This window comes from Parus major, chromosome 8 (genome assembly GCF_001522545.3).
Source record: "Parus major isolate Abel chromosome 8, Parus_major1.1, whole genome shotgun sequence".
Classification (NCBI taxonomy): Eukaryota; Metazoa; Chordata; class Aves; order Passeriformes; family Paridae; genus Parus; species Parus major.
The window spans coordinates 11400626-11416015 of NC_031777.1; the positions used below are offsets into that span (position 1 = coordinate 11400626).

At 40.2% G+C, this 15390-nt stretch overlaps 1 protein-coding gene and 1 long non-coding RNA gene across 2 annotated transcripts in view; both read right to left on the reverse strand.

Annotated features, from left to right (window-relative positions):
* Positions 1-748: 748 nt before the first annotated feature.
* LOC117244761 lies at positions 749-6749 on the reverse strand. The gene is made up of 3 exons (XR_004498419.1): positions 6268-6749; positions 3281-3360; positions 749-3108 (listed from the first exon to the last, which is right to left on the reverse strand). It is a non-coding gene; the product is annotated as an uncharacterized LOC117244761 (long non-coding RNA).
* A 5649-nt stretch (positions 6750-12398) lies between these two features.
* Positions 12399-15390, reverse strand: part of LOC107208202 (pancreatic alpha-amylase) — a 5508-nt gene continuing 2516 nt past the window's right edge. Inside the window, exons 4-10 of the mRNA XM_015636313.1 lie at positions 14458-14688; positions 13939-14072; positions 13731-13853; positions 13520-13619; positions 13187-13308; positions 12952-13077; positions 12399-12700 (exon numbers count right to left, since the gene is read on the reverse strand). Of these exons, the coding sequence (XP_015491799.1) occupies positions 12511-12700; positions 12952-13077; positions 13187-13308; positions 13520-13619; positions 13731-13853; positions 13939-14072; positions 14458-14688 (1026 nt within the window). The 3' untranslated portion in view covers positions 12399-12510. The remainder of the gene's footprint in view (positions 12701-12951; positions 13078-13186; positions 13309-13519; positions 13620-13730; positions 13854-13938; positions 14073-14457; positions 14689-15390) is intronic.

The window sequence follows — 15390 nt, forward strand, 5'->3', positions numbered from 1 at the left end:
CATATTTAAGATTATCAAAGCTGTACATGTTGGTGAAGTATTCTGTTTTAACTTTCCTGGCCACTAATCAAAATAGATGGGTTGTGAAAGTATCTTCAGCCTGGGAAGTCCCAAAGTGAGTAGCCTGGTAATGGAAATATGCTAAACACAAAAAACAAGGTCTGTATTTACGTATGAGTTTCAGGACTGAGTTATAATTCCTGACATTCAGCTTCTTCCTTGAGCAGTGAGCAGTGCTGGAAGATCTGTGCTACATTGTTCCTGTTTTTACTCCAAAGATGAATAGCCTATTCCAAGAACACTATTCTGCCTGGCAAGAAACTTTCCCTCTGTAAGAAACCAGAAAGCGAACATAAGAAAATAAATTGAGATATTAACAATCCTTATGTCCTCTGATGGAGAAAAGCAAAATAAATCATTCATTCACTGTAGTGATATCAGAAAATGTAGTGTTGTGATGATTCGGGTTTCAGAACACACTACACATGATGTACTGCACATCTTTTACACCTAGAACCTGAGATGAAAGATGAGGATTAAATTTACCTATGCATGAATGTAGTGAACATCTGCCAAAATATATCTAGTTATTTTAATTCTCCTGTTCAACAAAGCTGACCATCTGCTCTGTCATCAGCAAAGATCTTCTTCTGAGAGAATCAAAAGATCACCTGTCTTAGGTACCTTGCTCTCACTTAAAAGAAACAACATTTTAATGGTATCCATCTGTAGGAGTGATGGTGACCTGCAGCAGGTACACACTCATTGAGTCAAAATTAGCAGCTGGAGCTGCAGAAAGTAGAATGTCAGTTTAAATGTTTAGGCTCTATCAATGACTAAAAGGCATCAAATTAGGTGTATGCTTGAAAAAGTCATTCTGTATAATTGTAATGCAGAATTTTCAGACACCTATAAAAGCTAATGACACAGAAATTAAAATATACACACATTTCTTACGGTGATACTAAAGTAAATTAAACCATTGAACTTTTATCTTTATATTTCCAGGTACACAATAATGCAGAAAGATTCTATCACTGCATAAATATAAAGTATAATACAATCATACAACAAATTAAGTAGTTTTTAATAAAATATTGAGTTTTAAAATAATAATAATATATAATATATTATAATATTAAAATAAAAACCTGAGTTTTTTAATATTCTGATTTTAGTATAATTTCTCAAACTACAGAAGAGCACATTCTATTTTATAAAGGAAAGTAAGAAGCAGATGTAAGAACCCTTACTTCAGTGCTCAATAAGAGAAAAGCATTAGAGAACAGGATATTAACAGATCATTTGACTTAGTTAATGGGTTTCTGAATTGCTTGCACAGTCATCACTGGCTTTGCAGAATTTTGTCTTAGTTTCAACAGTAAGAATGTGGGAGCTTTGCAGGGTTGAAAAGATTTCAACAAAGTGTTAACTTCCCCAAAGAGGGAAATCTTCAGGAGCCAGGGATCTTTGGGGCCTGGCTACCCTGGCTCAGGCTGCCTGAGGAGAGCTGCTCCAGCAAGAAACCCCCACGTGTCTGTTCCTGCAGCCCCAGTCAGCTGACCTGAGCCTCCAAACCCTGCCAACACAACAGTGCTGTGCTACAGTTCTGCCAAAACGCAACATTTTCTCTAATTGAGGCTGCATTGTTGGTGTTTAGCAAAAGGCATCATTTATGCTTTGTGCTTATTTGCAGTTATTTTGTCTAGCACTGGAATGAACTTGTTTCTGTGTGCTGGGTATGGTACTGTCAGCAAAAATTACACGACTTCATAATTTCCTATCAATACCAATTAGTGGTTCTTTTCCAGAACAGTCCAATGTAGATGAAGCTAAGCTATTAACAATATTAGTATTTACATTACCCTGATGATCATGATTCAGCTTCTTTAAATGGGCACATCAGTATGTCTGTGTAAGAATGCACTTCTGTAGACAGTCTTTTTAAATTTATTTTTTGTTGTTAGAGACTCATTAGTGACACATCACTTCGTATTCCCAGAAACATGTGGCAATCGAGCCTTATCTTTGAATTACACACAATCTTTCTGAAATAGTTTTTAATTGAAAAATCATAGGATGGCATTCAAGGAGTAGAGATGATTTGAAATTAAAAAGAAAAATCAAGTAATGCTTTGCTTCACTACACAGCTTCACAGCAGCTGGGCTCAGCCTGTCTTCTTCAGCCTCCTGTCACTGCAGTTTAATCACTGGGCTGGGCAAACTGGGGGAAAAGGGTCTCTGATATTTCATATAAACTTGATGCATTTTCTCCTCCATAGAAAGTGGCCAGTTTCAATATGTCAGATGTTCAATAGATGACATCAGCATCCTATCTCTGAACAAAACACTTTCCCCTGTGCTAAAGTTGTCAGGGTAATGGTGAAAAGTAATCCTGAAGGTTGATACCAAGTATAATTGAATGTGTTCAGGGCACAATTGCAAATCTCTTGAAAATGTCATAAACTGTGCAAAGCTACTTCCTTAGTGACAGTTTGTTGAGCATAAAAATGGAATTGGAAGAGCCTAAGCTATTTATTTTAATTCAGTGAGATACTCAGCAAAGCTTACAACTCTGCTACGTTCTGTACAAATGCAAGGTCTCTTAAACACACAAATGATGTCATCTATATTGAAAATATAGATCCAACACTGCCTTTTTGTGTATCTCTCTGTAAATGCAATACAAACACACCTAGAGAAAGAAGATATTTACTTTGCACAATTTAAGTACTTTCAAAATTACACAGCAACAGAATTTTGGTGTTATACACTCTTTATCTCTGATTTATTGCAGATTGTTTCTACAGTAAACACCAGCATAATTTAAAATAGCAAAATTGTGCCCATGACTTCAGTGGCAGCATGGACAGTATCTCTAAAATCTTTAGGTGCTTGTTTCAGAAAATTGGTACATTCACACTTATTAACACTTTGGAAAGTCCTCAATTTTGCTGATACAAGCATTTGTGGATTTGTGTAGTATGGCTACAAGCTAAAAACAGGCAAAGGATGTAGGTAGGCAGTGCAGAGAATACCTTGTGAATAAGAATGCATGGAGCCATGGCCTGAAGAGTTGTTGCCGAGGTGCTCTCCAGCACTACGCTCCTAAAAGTCCAAAGTAATTTTAATTAGTAGCAGCACAAATGTATTTTGAACAGCTGAGCAAGTAATTATTTCATTCTATATGTAACTGCCTTGAAATGAGACACGAGACAGACCTATCAACTCTCCTGCTTTCTTTATGAGACTATTCCACATGAAAAGAGAGGGAAATCACCTGTTCTCTTTTCCTTTTTCCAAAGCTGAAGTCACCTCCCACCACAGAGGGTGAAGGGAGAAGGACAGACATCAGGTTTCCTTTAAAAAAAAAACAACAAAGTTTGAAAAAGAGCTGCCATTTCTGAGAAACAGAAGGAGTAGGAAGAGTTCAGACTGAAAATGCTTTACTGAGTAAAGGGTGTTGGGCTTCAGTAAAAAGTTCTCCACTATTCCTTCATTTGTTAGGACAAGGGTGAATTAAAATTCTATCTCACTTCAAAATCATACAAATATCTTTAAAAAGTTCTAATCTCAGAACTCAATAAAAAACAAGACTCAGTATTTCAAACACTTTAATATGCATAAATAAAATAACAGTATTTTGTCAGTCTCAGTGCTAATTTTTTCCTATAGTGATATTTAATCTCAATGAAAATTCTAGATGCAAAAGAAATGTGAGATTGCACCATTAATTTTCCCTGAAATAAAAACTTATTTGCTAATTCAGATTCCTTAGAAGTGATTTGAAAAAAATTGAGCATAAAGTGAGCCATAAATATTTCATTTAATTTCCAGCTAATGGCCTAAGGGATATCCTGGAATCATAAGGAATGAAAAAAAACCCCTACACATAGATGTGTACAAATGTGTGTGTATGGATATACATACTATATATATATATATATATTTATACATGAATATATGCTACTTGATTTTACAACAAGTCAGACCACTTGTTTCCAAATACTTTTGGGATAGACAGATGCATCAAAACAAGGTTATCTACACCTGCAATTATTATGGGTTAACTAACAAATTTTCTAAGTGTGTAAGTATCAGATCATCTTAGGCCAAAATTTTACTGAATTGTGTAGACTAGAAAAATTTTATTAATAGTTTTTTGTGTCTACCTAGATAAAAAAGAGAAAGGGAGAAATGAAAGTGCACTTCATTTTGTGGCAGTTGATTTAATTCTTGTTAATCAACACTACACTGACATGCAACATACACTTAGTTTCTTGCTAGTGATATGAAATCAATAGCAGGGGAAAGAAAAGGTATTTTTTAGGGCAATTAAAGAGCGATGAACTACAATATGAAAATATAAATTTTATCTTACTGATAAAAAGAAATCTGCCCATAAAGTCCATTAGGCAGTAAAGTCGCACTTCAAAGGAAGTCATGGATGGATCAACAAAGTCATGTTCAAAGTAGACCAGATTAAATATTTAAGATTTGTGTTGAGAGGATCATCTTGTAATTATAGTGTAACTGAAATGACCCCAAAGGTCTTATCCAACCTTCTGATCTCTAAGTGTGGGATATACAGAACATGGCACTTCAGTGTGAAGCTCAAATGAACAGAAAGCCACCTGTGCCCCTAGAAGATGAGTATTTTTCCAAAGTTAGCAGACATGTAAAAGGGCACTTGTATTTCATCCATAACAAATAGGAAGATAGTGAATCACAGCTGGATTATGGGATGTTTCCCTATTTTAGAAAAAACACACAGCCCTCCACAGTGAAGTTACATCCCTTCTCCAGCTCCTCTGCTTTGTAAATATGCTATAGACTGATTAAGACAAACCTTGTCCAGTGTCATGTGAGGTGCAAAAATTACTTAACTGGTTGCACAATGAGGTTTTGATACCCACACAGTGCCACAAGGAATATCAGCAGAGATAACATGTGGCTTTCCTCCTGAAGAATTGTAGAAAGCATTTTCCCACAATGTAAAAAAATCAGGAACATATGTTTTTATTGCAGCTATTTTGGCTTCTGTTATGGCAGTTTTTACATGTGTAGGTACTTTTTTTGCAGAATGGCCACATTTGCTTCTCTTAGCAAGTAATTGGGTATTTCTGTAGAGACCACAACTTAATTTATGATATTGAGGCTGGCAATGAATGTGGTAGCTATTATATGTAAAAGATGGGTAACTTTAAACATTTGTAGGAGAGATACTGAAATGGATTCCTGTTAGAACCCTAGGCACAAAGAATTTCATGCTTTCTGTGCTAACAGGCACAAACCTACAAGAGAACAGTTTAAACTGAAGCCGTAGAAAAGGCTTCCAAAATTGATAGACAGAACTGAAACTGTGAGTGTGTAGTTTAAATAAAGGTGTATTATATCACTTTGCAGAAAACTTTAGACTTCAAGGTTTTAGAATATAGCATATAGAATATATGTAACAAGACAGAGGTTTTAAGGTGTTGCCTTGCTCTTTCACCTTCTTAAATTTTAGGTAATATTGTGTGATTAGAAAAATCCGCAGTGCAGAACACAGGTTATTAGATTATAAGTAAAAATAAGTTACCCAGCATTTTATAATTGGGTAGTTAACACTTCAAAAGTCTTAGAAAAAAGTACTTGGGGCTCCATTTTTTAGACTGTTAGCTTAGTGTACAGACGAACTCGCTGTCTGTGGGAATGTAATCTAGATTAAAAAAATAAATAACTAAATCCGAATACAAAAACCATCTCTCGCTCATTAATTCCGACCTTAAGGAAAAGAACATCAAGGCATTTTACGCAGTGGTGCTCCTCGGGTGAGGAACTCAAGGTCGGGACTTCCCAGAAGAAACGAAGAAAAAAAGCATCTGGAAGCTGGAAAAATCCCCGGGGAAAAAGGAAAACGACAGCTCCCTAGAGATCCCTAGAAGCTAGTGAAATGGGTCAGCAGAAACCCGTGCTGCAGGTCGGACACGGAACAGGGGACCCAAGGAATCATCTGACGGCAAAAGGTCAGGTACGCTTCAGGCTTAATCGTATTTAATAACGGGAAACGTAATGTCCAGATCACAGAGAGACGCTTTTCATCTCCTAGAATCATTGACAAAAGAACATCCCGTATCTGTCCCGAAAGAGCAAACAAAAAGCCTCTTATCTTCCAGCAATTTCCAAATGCAGACCCGAGGGCTCTGTTCACACTTTTGGGACTCTGTTCAGCTCAATTATATAACGCAGCTACGCTGAGAAACACCGCAGCGGCAGAACTTCTACCTGTTTGCAGGGCTGTTCATGAAGTAACAGCGAGACGTGTGGCGCACGGGGGCTGGCAGAAGGCACAAGCGAGGTGATCGCAATGTCTCAGACCCCCAAAACAACCCCGAACAACAGAAGGCAGCGGGGGACGAGCCCCGCCTGTTCCCTCTCAGGCAGCGGGAGGGGAATCCCCGGCGAACGGGGGACATCCCAACCCTGCGGAGTCACTCCCCACACACCGGGGATCGAGCCGGGAATAGAACCCGCAGCAGCAGCGGAATATACTCCTCCCGGAGGAGAGGGAGCGGGCAGGGACAGCTCCGCCGCCTCTCGGAACGGAGGGCAGCCCCGCAGCATTCCAAAGCGGCAGGTACGGCTTTGCCACAGGTTTTTAAAGCTGCAGACGCGGCTTTTCCTCAAAGCAGCGCCAGGAGACTCCGTCTCGGCGCTGCAGACAAGCCCCCGCGCAGGAATGTGGCCCCTCCGAGTTTGAACATGGCGGTTCCCTGAAGCACTGGTGCGCATGCCCAGTACGGCACGGAACGCCAGCGCCATGCAGAGACCTCACTGCGCATGCCCACACGGAGCCCTCAGTGGAGCATGCGCATTGCCATCGACGCCATTTTGTAACCACCGAGACTCGCACCTTCCGACAACAGCGCCGCCTCCGGCCGCTTCTGTTACTGCAGGGAGAAAGGGAAAGCGCGACGAAACAGTTTAATCAACAAAAAGCAAAAATACAAAAGCGAGATAAGGATTTTCTCCCAGGAGAAGAGACACATTTGCAAGATGCAGGTTCACCGGATCCAGGAAGAGATCCATCAAATTTTAAATCAAGGGAATTTTCAGGAAGAAGTTTAAAATCAATTGACTGGGTGAAGTGAGAACAAAAGCTTTAAAGGGAGGAGATTTTGACATAGCAAAAGAAACAGATAAAACACAGAACATTTTACACAGATTCCAAAGAACAGTAGAAGACTTGATACAAATCCATTTCTCATATTTTTCATACACATTTACTTCTCTCTTTGTATCATCTGAGCTCTCTTTTTATAAGAGATTTTAATACCCTATCCTGATGTAGCTTACAAGCCTGATACTAAAATACGACAATTTATTTGTCAGCACAAGGTCTTTACTTTTATAATAAACTAAATAGACAGTTTGCAACAGGTTACAACACTGTAAAGTTCTATCATTCGCAGCTGCTTTAAGATATAATTTCTTTTCCCAGTTAAAGCATGCATGTCCTATCTACAAGACAAACATGATGCTTGTTGAACTACTAATTTTAGTCCTGTTTTTGCTGTTTCAATCTGCAATTTCTACCCATACAGGTTGTCCTCTAGACAAGTAAGTCATGGAGGACTTTGCCTCTTCTCTGTGCTCTGTTTTGTTCTATCTAGCTATCATTTTTTTCACTATTGATATTCCTTCTAGCTTGCCACTTGTCTAATTGCTCTGCCCTGCCATCTGTCCAACACTGCTCTGTCCTGTCCCTGTCACCACTGCACATATCAGCTGTCCTTTGCTAACTGCACTGTCTAGAAAAAGATAGATTCAAGGAGTATTTGTGCAAAGGCAGAAATGTGCACAGAACCCAAATGGAGAAACCTCATTTTGTCAGCCCTTATTGCCTTACTTACTGTGTTCTACCCCATTATCTGTCTTAACAAGTTTCAGAGGAACTTCTCTGAGATGCAATGATACCAGTCCATGGAAACCCACGTTCACTCTGTGCCAGCTCAGACAACCCACGGTCGATCTCAGCAGGAAGGTTCTGATATGTTGTTGATCCCAATATGATCTTGCTGCAGCTCTACAGTAAAATATTGTCCTGCCATTTTCTACCAGACGATGCAAATTATATGTTTAAATATAATCAAAAGCATGATTACAAATGAAGAGCAGGAGGGTAAATGACAAGTGAAGAGAGATTTAGATGTCTGTAGAGGTGTGGATATATGTTTCTGAAGCTACTCTCATTTCCAAGAAACTTAAATTTAGAGAAATGCTATTCTGGGAATTGTATTGCTTTGTGACATGCATTAGCAGGTCTGCAGACCAAGGCTGCTGCTGCATCTTTTGTGTCTTTAACAGTGGGATATGACCCCATGACTTCTTAACAAATGCTTGTTAACCTCAGTTTTCTTGCTAACTAGGGGTATAAAATAGGCTTTTTCCATTCAATTCAGTTTTAGTACCAGAAAAGAAGACACAGGAGAAAACAAGAACACCTGAGGGGAAAAAAAAATTACCCTTTTTGCCCTGGTGTCAATCTGTCCAAGTGTTCCTCTTCTTTTTACTGTTGCTAAACATTACAACTTGTGAGATTCAACTTGATTGGTATCTAAATGACCAAAATTCAGTCCATAGTTATTCTGTGATTTTTTTTTTTATTCTGTGAGCTCAGACAGGAATTATTTGAGCTTAGTCTTGACAATTTCCAAGGCACAGATATGCTCAGCAAACCTAAAGACAGAAGAGGTTGGACAATAATGGCATAATAAATGGTACATTTTTAAGTGATTCCAATACTTGAAATCTACCATGAGGTCATGTAAGGTAATGAATCAACATTTTAGTAACCACTTTCCACACACATTGTAAGGGAACAGCTCAGGAATAACACCAATGTAAAATAGGCCAAAATTTGAATGTTCATTATTATAAACATAATGAGTTCCATGTAGTCACCTTGCTCATACCATAAAGGTTAACTTTCTTCAAGGGTCTTTTGACTGACTTCATGCTCTCGAGTATTCAGAAGATTGCAGAAATTAGCATACACAATTATTCTCATTTGTCATCTACAAACACACAGGAAGTGCTAAGCTCCCAAAGGCTTTCTTCCAGCTAAAATGAAAAATAAAATATGATGGCATGTTTACCATGACATCACACTTTCTTTTTTGGGCAGGAGGAAGGGAGCCCCAAGAAAACAACAAACCAAAATAAACCCAGTCACACAAATCTTGGAATAATAGGAAAGTATAATGCAGTTAATTAAGCTGGCTACTGCTCAATCATGTTGGCTGGATAATGCAATCTAATTATTAGTTTAGGACCAAGAAATATCAAACATTTGTAATTCTCTGACAAACATTTGGTATGTCCATTTTCAAGTCAGAAGTGCCACAGCACAGCTCACACTTTACTTCTCTCCTACAGGGTGCAAGTCACTTTCTTATTCCTACCCTAAATGCTCTGGCTATTTATCCCCACCCAAAGTGCTTTAGTGTGCCAACTGGGTGAAAATCCAAGCACTCACTCTCACTTTGACTCTGGTAACTGGAAATAATTCACCACTATCATCTCAAACAGTGTCACCAGCATTCATTCTTACAACCATTCTGATTTAACATTAAGGCAAAATTAAAACTGCCACAGCATGGAAACACTTGCAAACTGTTCATAATTGGGCAATGAGACTAATACCCTAAGACTGTTAAAAACACAGATTGCAGATAAACACACGATCGGCAATTTAAAAGTTAGTGTTGTGTGTTGAGGTTTTCATTTGTTTCCCCTTAAAAGAAAATAACTTGAATAAATTTTTTACAGTCTTCATAAAAGAGACAATAGATTGTTAGTTTCCCTTTATAGAACTCCTTCTTCTCTTAGAAAAGTAACAGCGATTCAGGGAAATAATAAGCTGGCACAAAGGCATGCAGAGCTGAACAAAAGTTTCTGTATTTGCTGCTGCACTTAGCAGAGAAAATAAATTTCCATGAATAATTCAGTAAACAACTTTCTGGTACACTCATAGACAGTACACTAGGAGTTCATGGTTTTTCTAATCTCACTATTTCCCCTTATCTGGCAAATACACAATTTTAACTCTGGATTAAACCCACTAGAAGGATAAATTATCAAAGCACAGTTTCTTTTTTCTGTTTGGATGAATGTGAAAGCGTTTACTTCCTGAATGTCTGTCTCTCTCCCTCCCTCTCTCTCTCTCCCAATATATATATGTATGTATATGTATGTATATATGTAACTTAAATATGAGCAGTGAGCAGTTGTACATACAAGCAGCTATTCACTGTGCTTTATTGTGTATCACATCCATGAATTTCTGATCAATATTATGCTGAAAGCCTCATTTGGAGACAGAACTATAGTGGGGAAAAAACCCAAAATGAGACAGAAGAAAAAAAAAATTAAAATAAATAAGTAAAATAAAAAAAATTTGTAAATTTACAATGCATTTATAGACTCAGAGATTAATTACACAGCTAAAGTCACTGTTTGGCCAATGAAAGTGAACACTATTTCTAACAGAAAATTCTAAAATTGCCACAAAATTCTAAAATTTTATGATTCAGCAGATCTGTTGTGCCGTCCTTTTGTGCTCCAGCAAATATCTTATCTTAAATTTGATAAATTTCATAACATGATTTCAATTTTTCATTGATTACTGGTATAAAAAAAATGAAGGCTTCAGTGTCATCACTTCACATAGAAGAATAGCAATAGAGATTATAAGAATAAACATTTCCTAGTAGTAACATTTTTTTTTGAAATTTAGAGATTAGCAGTAATTTTGACTGTAACTCTGGGTTTAGTGAGTTATCTAAAAGACCTGGTGGTGCTTGGGATGACATCATTACTTTCTTCATCATCTTTGTGCTCAAATTATAAGGCAATGTGCCAAAATCCTGAAATGAACAAAAACCAAGGTCTGAATGCAAGTTAGGTCCTTTCAAAGCAGCGAACATTTGGCCCACAAAGTTTTACTTACACCTAAAGGGTGTCTCAGGATTTCTTTTTCTCCATGTTTTATTTAATGACACTGAAAAATGCAGAGCTACATGAACCTACATTAAATAAAACACTCATTGCACTCAAACATATTTGGAAAGTGAATCAACATACGTTCACAGGCACAGACAATTTTCTTCATATTCAGCCTGTAGATTTCTGGACTCCTCGGATCAGTGTGTGTCATTTCAATCATTTGCCACAAGAGCTGTGGGGCTTGGGGGTGGATTTGCAATTTGAAGTGTGAAGTGATTATTCCATTTGGAATTGGGCCATGTCTGAATAATAGAGTATGGAATCCTGGTTTCTGAGGGTAGAGCTGAATGTTGGGCTTAAGACAGTTCCTATCAATTTCAGAGGGCCCGAGGACTCCCTGCCCACCCTCTGTGGGCAAATAGCAGGTTTGCAAAGGCTATGATCACCCTGTGACATGAGTCCCCTGATCTCTGGCACCTCTCCCCTGAGAGAGGGCTGAGTGCATGGGTGCAGGAGGAGCTGGCTACAGCCAGCGAGGGAGACAGATGGGAGCTCCAGTGCTGGGCCAGGGACACTTCCCACATCATGACTGCCCTGACAGACACTTGGAATCCTTGGGAACACCAGTGTCCACCTCCTACACCACAGAAAGGAAACAGCCCTTAAAAGTACACCTTAACCTCAAATTGGAGTGACCTCTTTCCATGTTTCCATCCAGAATGGGATGTAGTCAGCACTTTTGGCCTAGCAGAGATTCTGACTTAAAGCAAGGCTCACTTTTACCTCAGAATTTTCTCACAGCTGACAAGGCATTTGGGAAAGCTGCCAAACCTGTGCTCTGTTTGCATAATTCCTTGAGATATTGGAGAATTAGGGAGCCTAACTCACTGGAGGCAGCAGTTTGCTGTGCCTCAGCGAGTGGCACAAGGTGTAAGCAATGCCTGGGTACATAGTGTGCTCTCAGGCGCCTTCAGCACAGGGATCTCAAACCGCTGCAGCAAATGACACAAGAGCTGAGGCTTTGCTTTGTCCAGGCACAAGCTGACTGTGAACCAGGTAACCTGCTGGTTTCACTGGTGCCACAGCCTGGAACCCAGCTTCCTTCAGTGACCCAGAGCGCAGGTTTGCTTTGTCATATGGAAGGGATAAACTCTGTATGTAGGCACTGCTCACAGCTGACAGCCCACGGGGTGGCTGCTCTGGGATACAACTGTGTTTGTATGGATCAGCCCTGGAAATACTGCATTTTAGCTTAGCCAGGTGCTGACTTGGATTCTTTCTTTTTTTGCTCCAGGGTTTTTGTTACATGGGAACTGGAGTGCTGCAATGTCTTAAAACCTACCACTGCATCACCACTAGGTACGAGGGGATAAAGCTACGTCTAATTCATTAAGGGAAAAGCATTACTCTTCAATTTGAATGCCATTTATTATTCAATAAAGAGTTGCTCATTTCAAAAACCAAGGAGTAACATATAGGGGGAACATAACAGACCAAACAGAGAAGGCTATTTCTCCCAAATTATAATTTTGCATCAACATGGATTGCAATAAATGGATCTTCAGCATCGGTATTAATCTGGAAATTAGCCATTCCATCACCAGAAACAAACACTTGCTTTCCAGTACATTTGTTGTCTTCCTTTTGCCCAGAAATAACATCACAATAGGTACCAGCAGGCAGTCCAGTTTGCAGATAGACGCTCATATTCCTATGGGAAAATAAACACTATTTATGCATTGTCTTTAAAATATTATTTTAATATTTCAAATTGTGTGTAAGATTTCCGAACCTGATCTTACTCCTGTATTTGAAGGGCATTGTAAATAATGAGCTTTCTGTTCCCACCCCTCTAACACTCCCATTTTAGCTCTCTGGACCAAGCATGTCAAACAACTCAGGTTGGATTGCAGACAAGGCATGCTATTCTCTCTGGGGACACTATTTCTGCCACTGACTTACCAGTCATCATTATTGAAGATGATGAAGCCTTTATTACCACGGCCAAAAGCCACTTGATTGCTGCCATTGTCCCACCAGTTGGAGAAAGGCTCACCATCCACCACGTTACGGAAGATAACCATGTTCCTGAAAACACAAGCAATGTCTGTCACTGCACCTGCAGCAGCTCTAAAGCCATGTGGAGCAGGAAGCAGAAGCAAGCGCTTTTACATCTTGTCTCTCCCCAGTGCCCTACCTGATCTGACGCCAGCGATGTTCACAAACCCAGTCGTTGCCGCAGGTCGTGTCCTCGTTGATTGTAACAGGCTTTGTGGAGCCATCCGCGTTACTTGGGGGCCCAACCCAGTCGTTGATATCCTGTCATTAAAAAGACAACTTTATATCTTCTGACTGAAAATGCAGAGAGCCCCTCTGGAGAGCAAAGCCAGACGGAGCATCACAGTTTCACCAGCTACATCCAGCATGGCACAGGGAAATCGCCTGACAAACTGAAATGCACTGCACTACTTCTCTGGCCCTCTTCTAACCCTTTATCCTCATGGATGGATCTTCAGCATTAATAGCTCACCTTTCCATTTTCAAAATATCTTGGCCAGCGGAAACTTGACATCACACGTGTGAACCCGTACGGGTGGGCAAGCATGAAACCAGACGCCATTTTATAGAGCCTGTTTGTTGGACAAACAAGGAGTGAGACATGGAAGGAGGAACCTGCCAGAGAACACACAGACAAACAAGCAAAAGCAAGAAGCATCACCCAGACAAGAGCAATCCCTTACCTGGCATCCCAGAAGGTGAGAATAGAAGCTCCACCAGCCCCGTGTCCTCTCTGGTTGTCGTGGTTATCCACAAAGACCAGGGCTCTGTCGGAAGGCATAAAGCCCCAGCCTTCTCCCCAGTTCCTAAACAAAAGCACAGACTTGAAGCTACCCTGTCAATTGGTGTATCCAGTGAATCCTGGATAAGTTGCAGCATCTTCATCCTTACTTTAGGTAGGCCATCTTTTCTCCGTTCCACTTGCGGATCACTGTCCCCAGCTTGGCACCGTATTTGAATTCTGTCACTCGGCCATTTCCAAAGTATTCGCTGCTTTGGATGGGCTCTCCACCCAAGTCAATTACCTGGTACAGGAAAACAAACCTGCATCCTTTCCTGTCTTACAAATACCAACAATGCAAAGTACAGAACTCAGCATGACTTCTTGCTTTACATTGAGAAGAAAGTATTTATGTAGCTGTGCTGTGTAGATCAACACAAAGTCAGTATAAGACATGAGAGACACAAATAAAAACATGAAAGAAGAAAGGTAAATTTGATTGACAGTCTATTGTGGAGGCATTTTTAGGAATCAAAACTACCTATGTCTGCAGGGCAGACTCCTCTAAGTAAATTGTGAGCTCCTTCTAGGGTAGATTGGATGAAGATGTATTGTTGTTTCTCTGAAGGAGGAGGCAAAAAAGATACAAAATACAAAGGCAAACATAAATGAAAAAACGTGGAGATTACCTCCTGGTATATGAAAGGTTTAGTTCCTTCAGAAAACCATTGAGTATTTAGATTATGCAGCTTGTCCAGAAATGCTTTTATGTCCCCAGGCCACATGTGCTTGGCAGCATCAATTCGGAATCCTGCTACACCAATGTCAATGAGATGGTTCAGGTACTCTGCAATCTTTGAGCGCACATAGTCCTTCTCCAAGGCCAGGTCCAGCAGGCTGACCAGGCGGCAGTCCCGGACCTATGCAACAGAAAAGAAAATAATAAAGATATCTGTGTATTACACCAAAGGAGGAGTGGAGGTGGGGTAGTAGTTAATGATGTTGTATTGGACTGGGAAGAAAGAAGGGAGTGATATCCAGAGTAAAGGCTTTTGTCTTTACAAGTCTCCATTGCACATGATAAAGCCCTACTGTCCTGGAGACAGCTCAACACCTGCCTTCCAATGGGAAGTGGTGAATAAATTCTTGTTTTACTTTGCTTATATGTGTGGTTTTCTTTTTACCTATTAAATTGTCTTTATCTCAATCCATGAGTTTTCTCAAATTTACTCTTCCAATTCTCTGCCCCAACCCACTGAAAGCAGGAGGCTGAGGGGTGTTTAGCTGCTGGCTGAGTTAAACCACAAGTCCTCTTTGGTGCCCAACATAGGACTCAAAGGGTTTGAATTACCGATGGCTATGATTAACGTGCTAGATGGAATTTATAGCTGTTACTGCTGTTTGGCTAACAGGTGACAGGCTCCTGTGCTTGCCGTGGGGCTCGCTGGCCTCACTGTGCAGTCGAGTCCAGGGCTGATGAGTGGCTGCTTTGTGCTGCGGCTGCAGCTGCAGCCCGCGCTGCTGATCCGCTCCCTCCGGGACCTTCTGATCCCGGCGCTGCCCATGGCCTGGGCTGGCACCTGCCGCTCCTGTGCCGCTGTCCCGGACACGCTGCAGCTCCG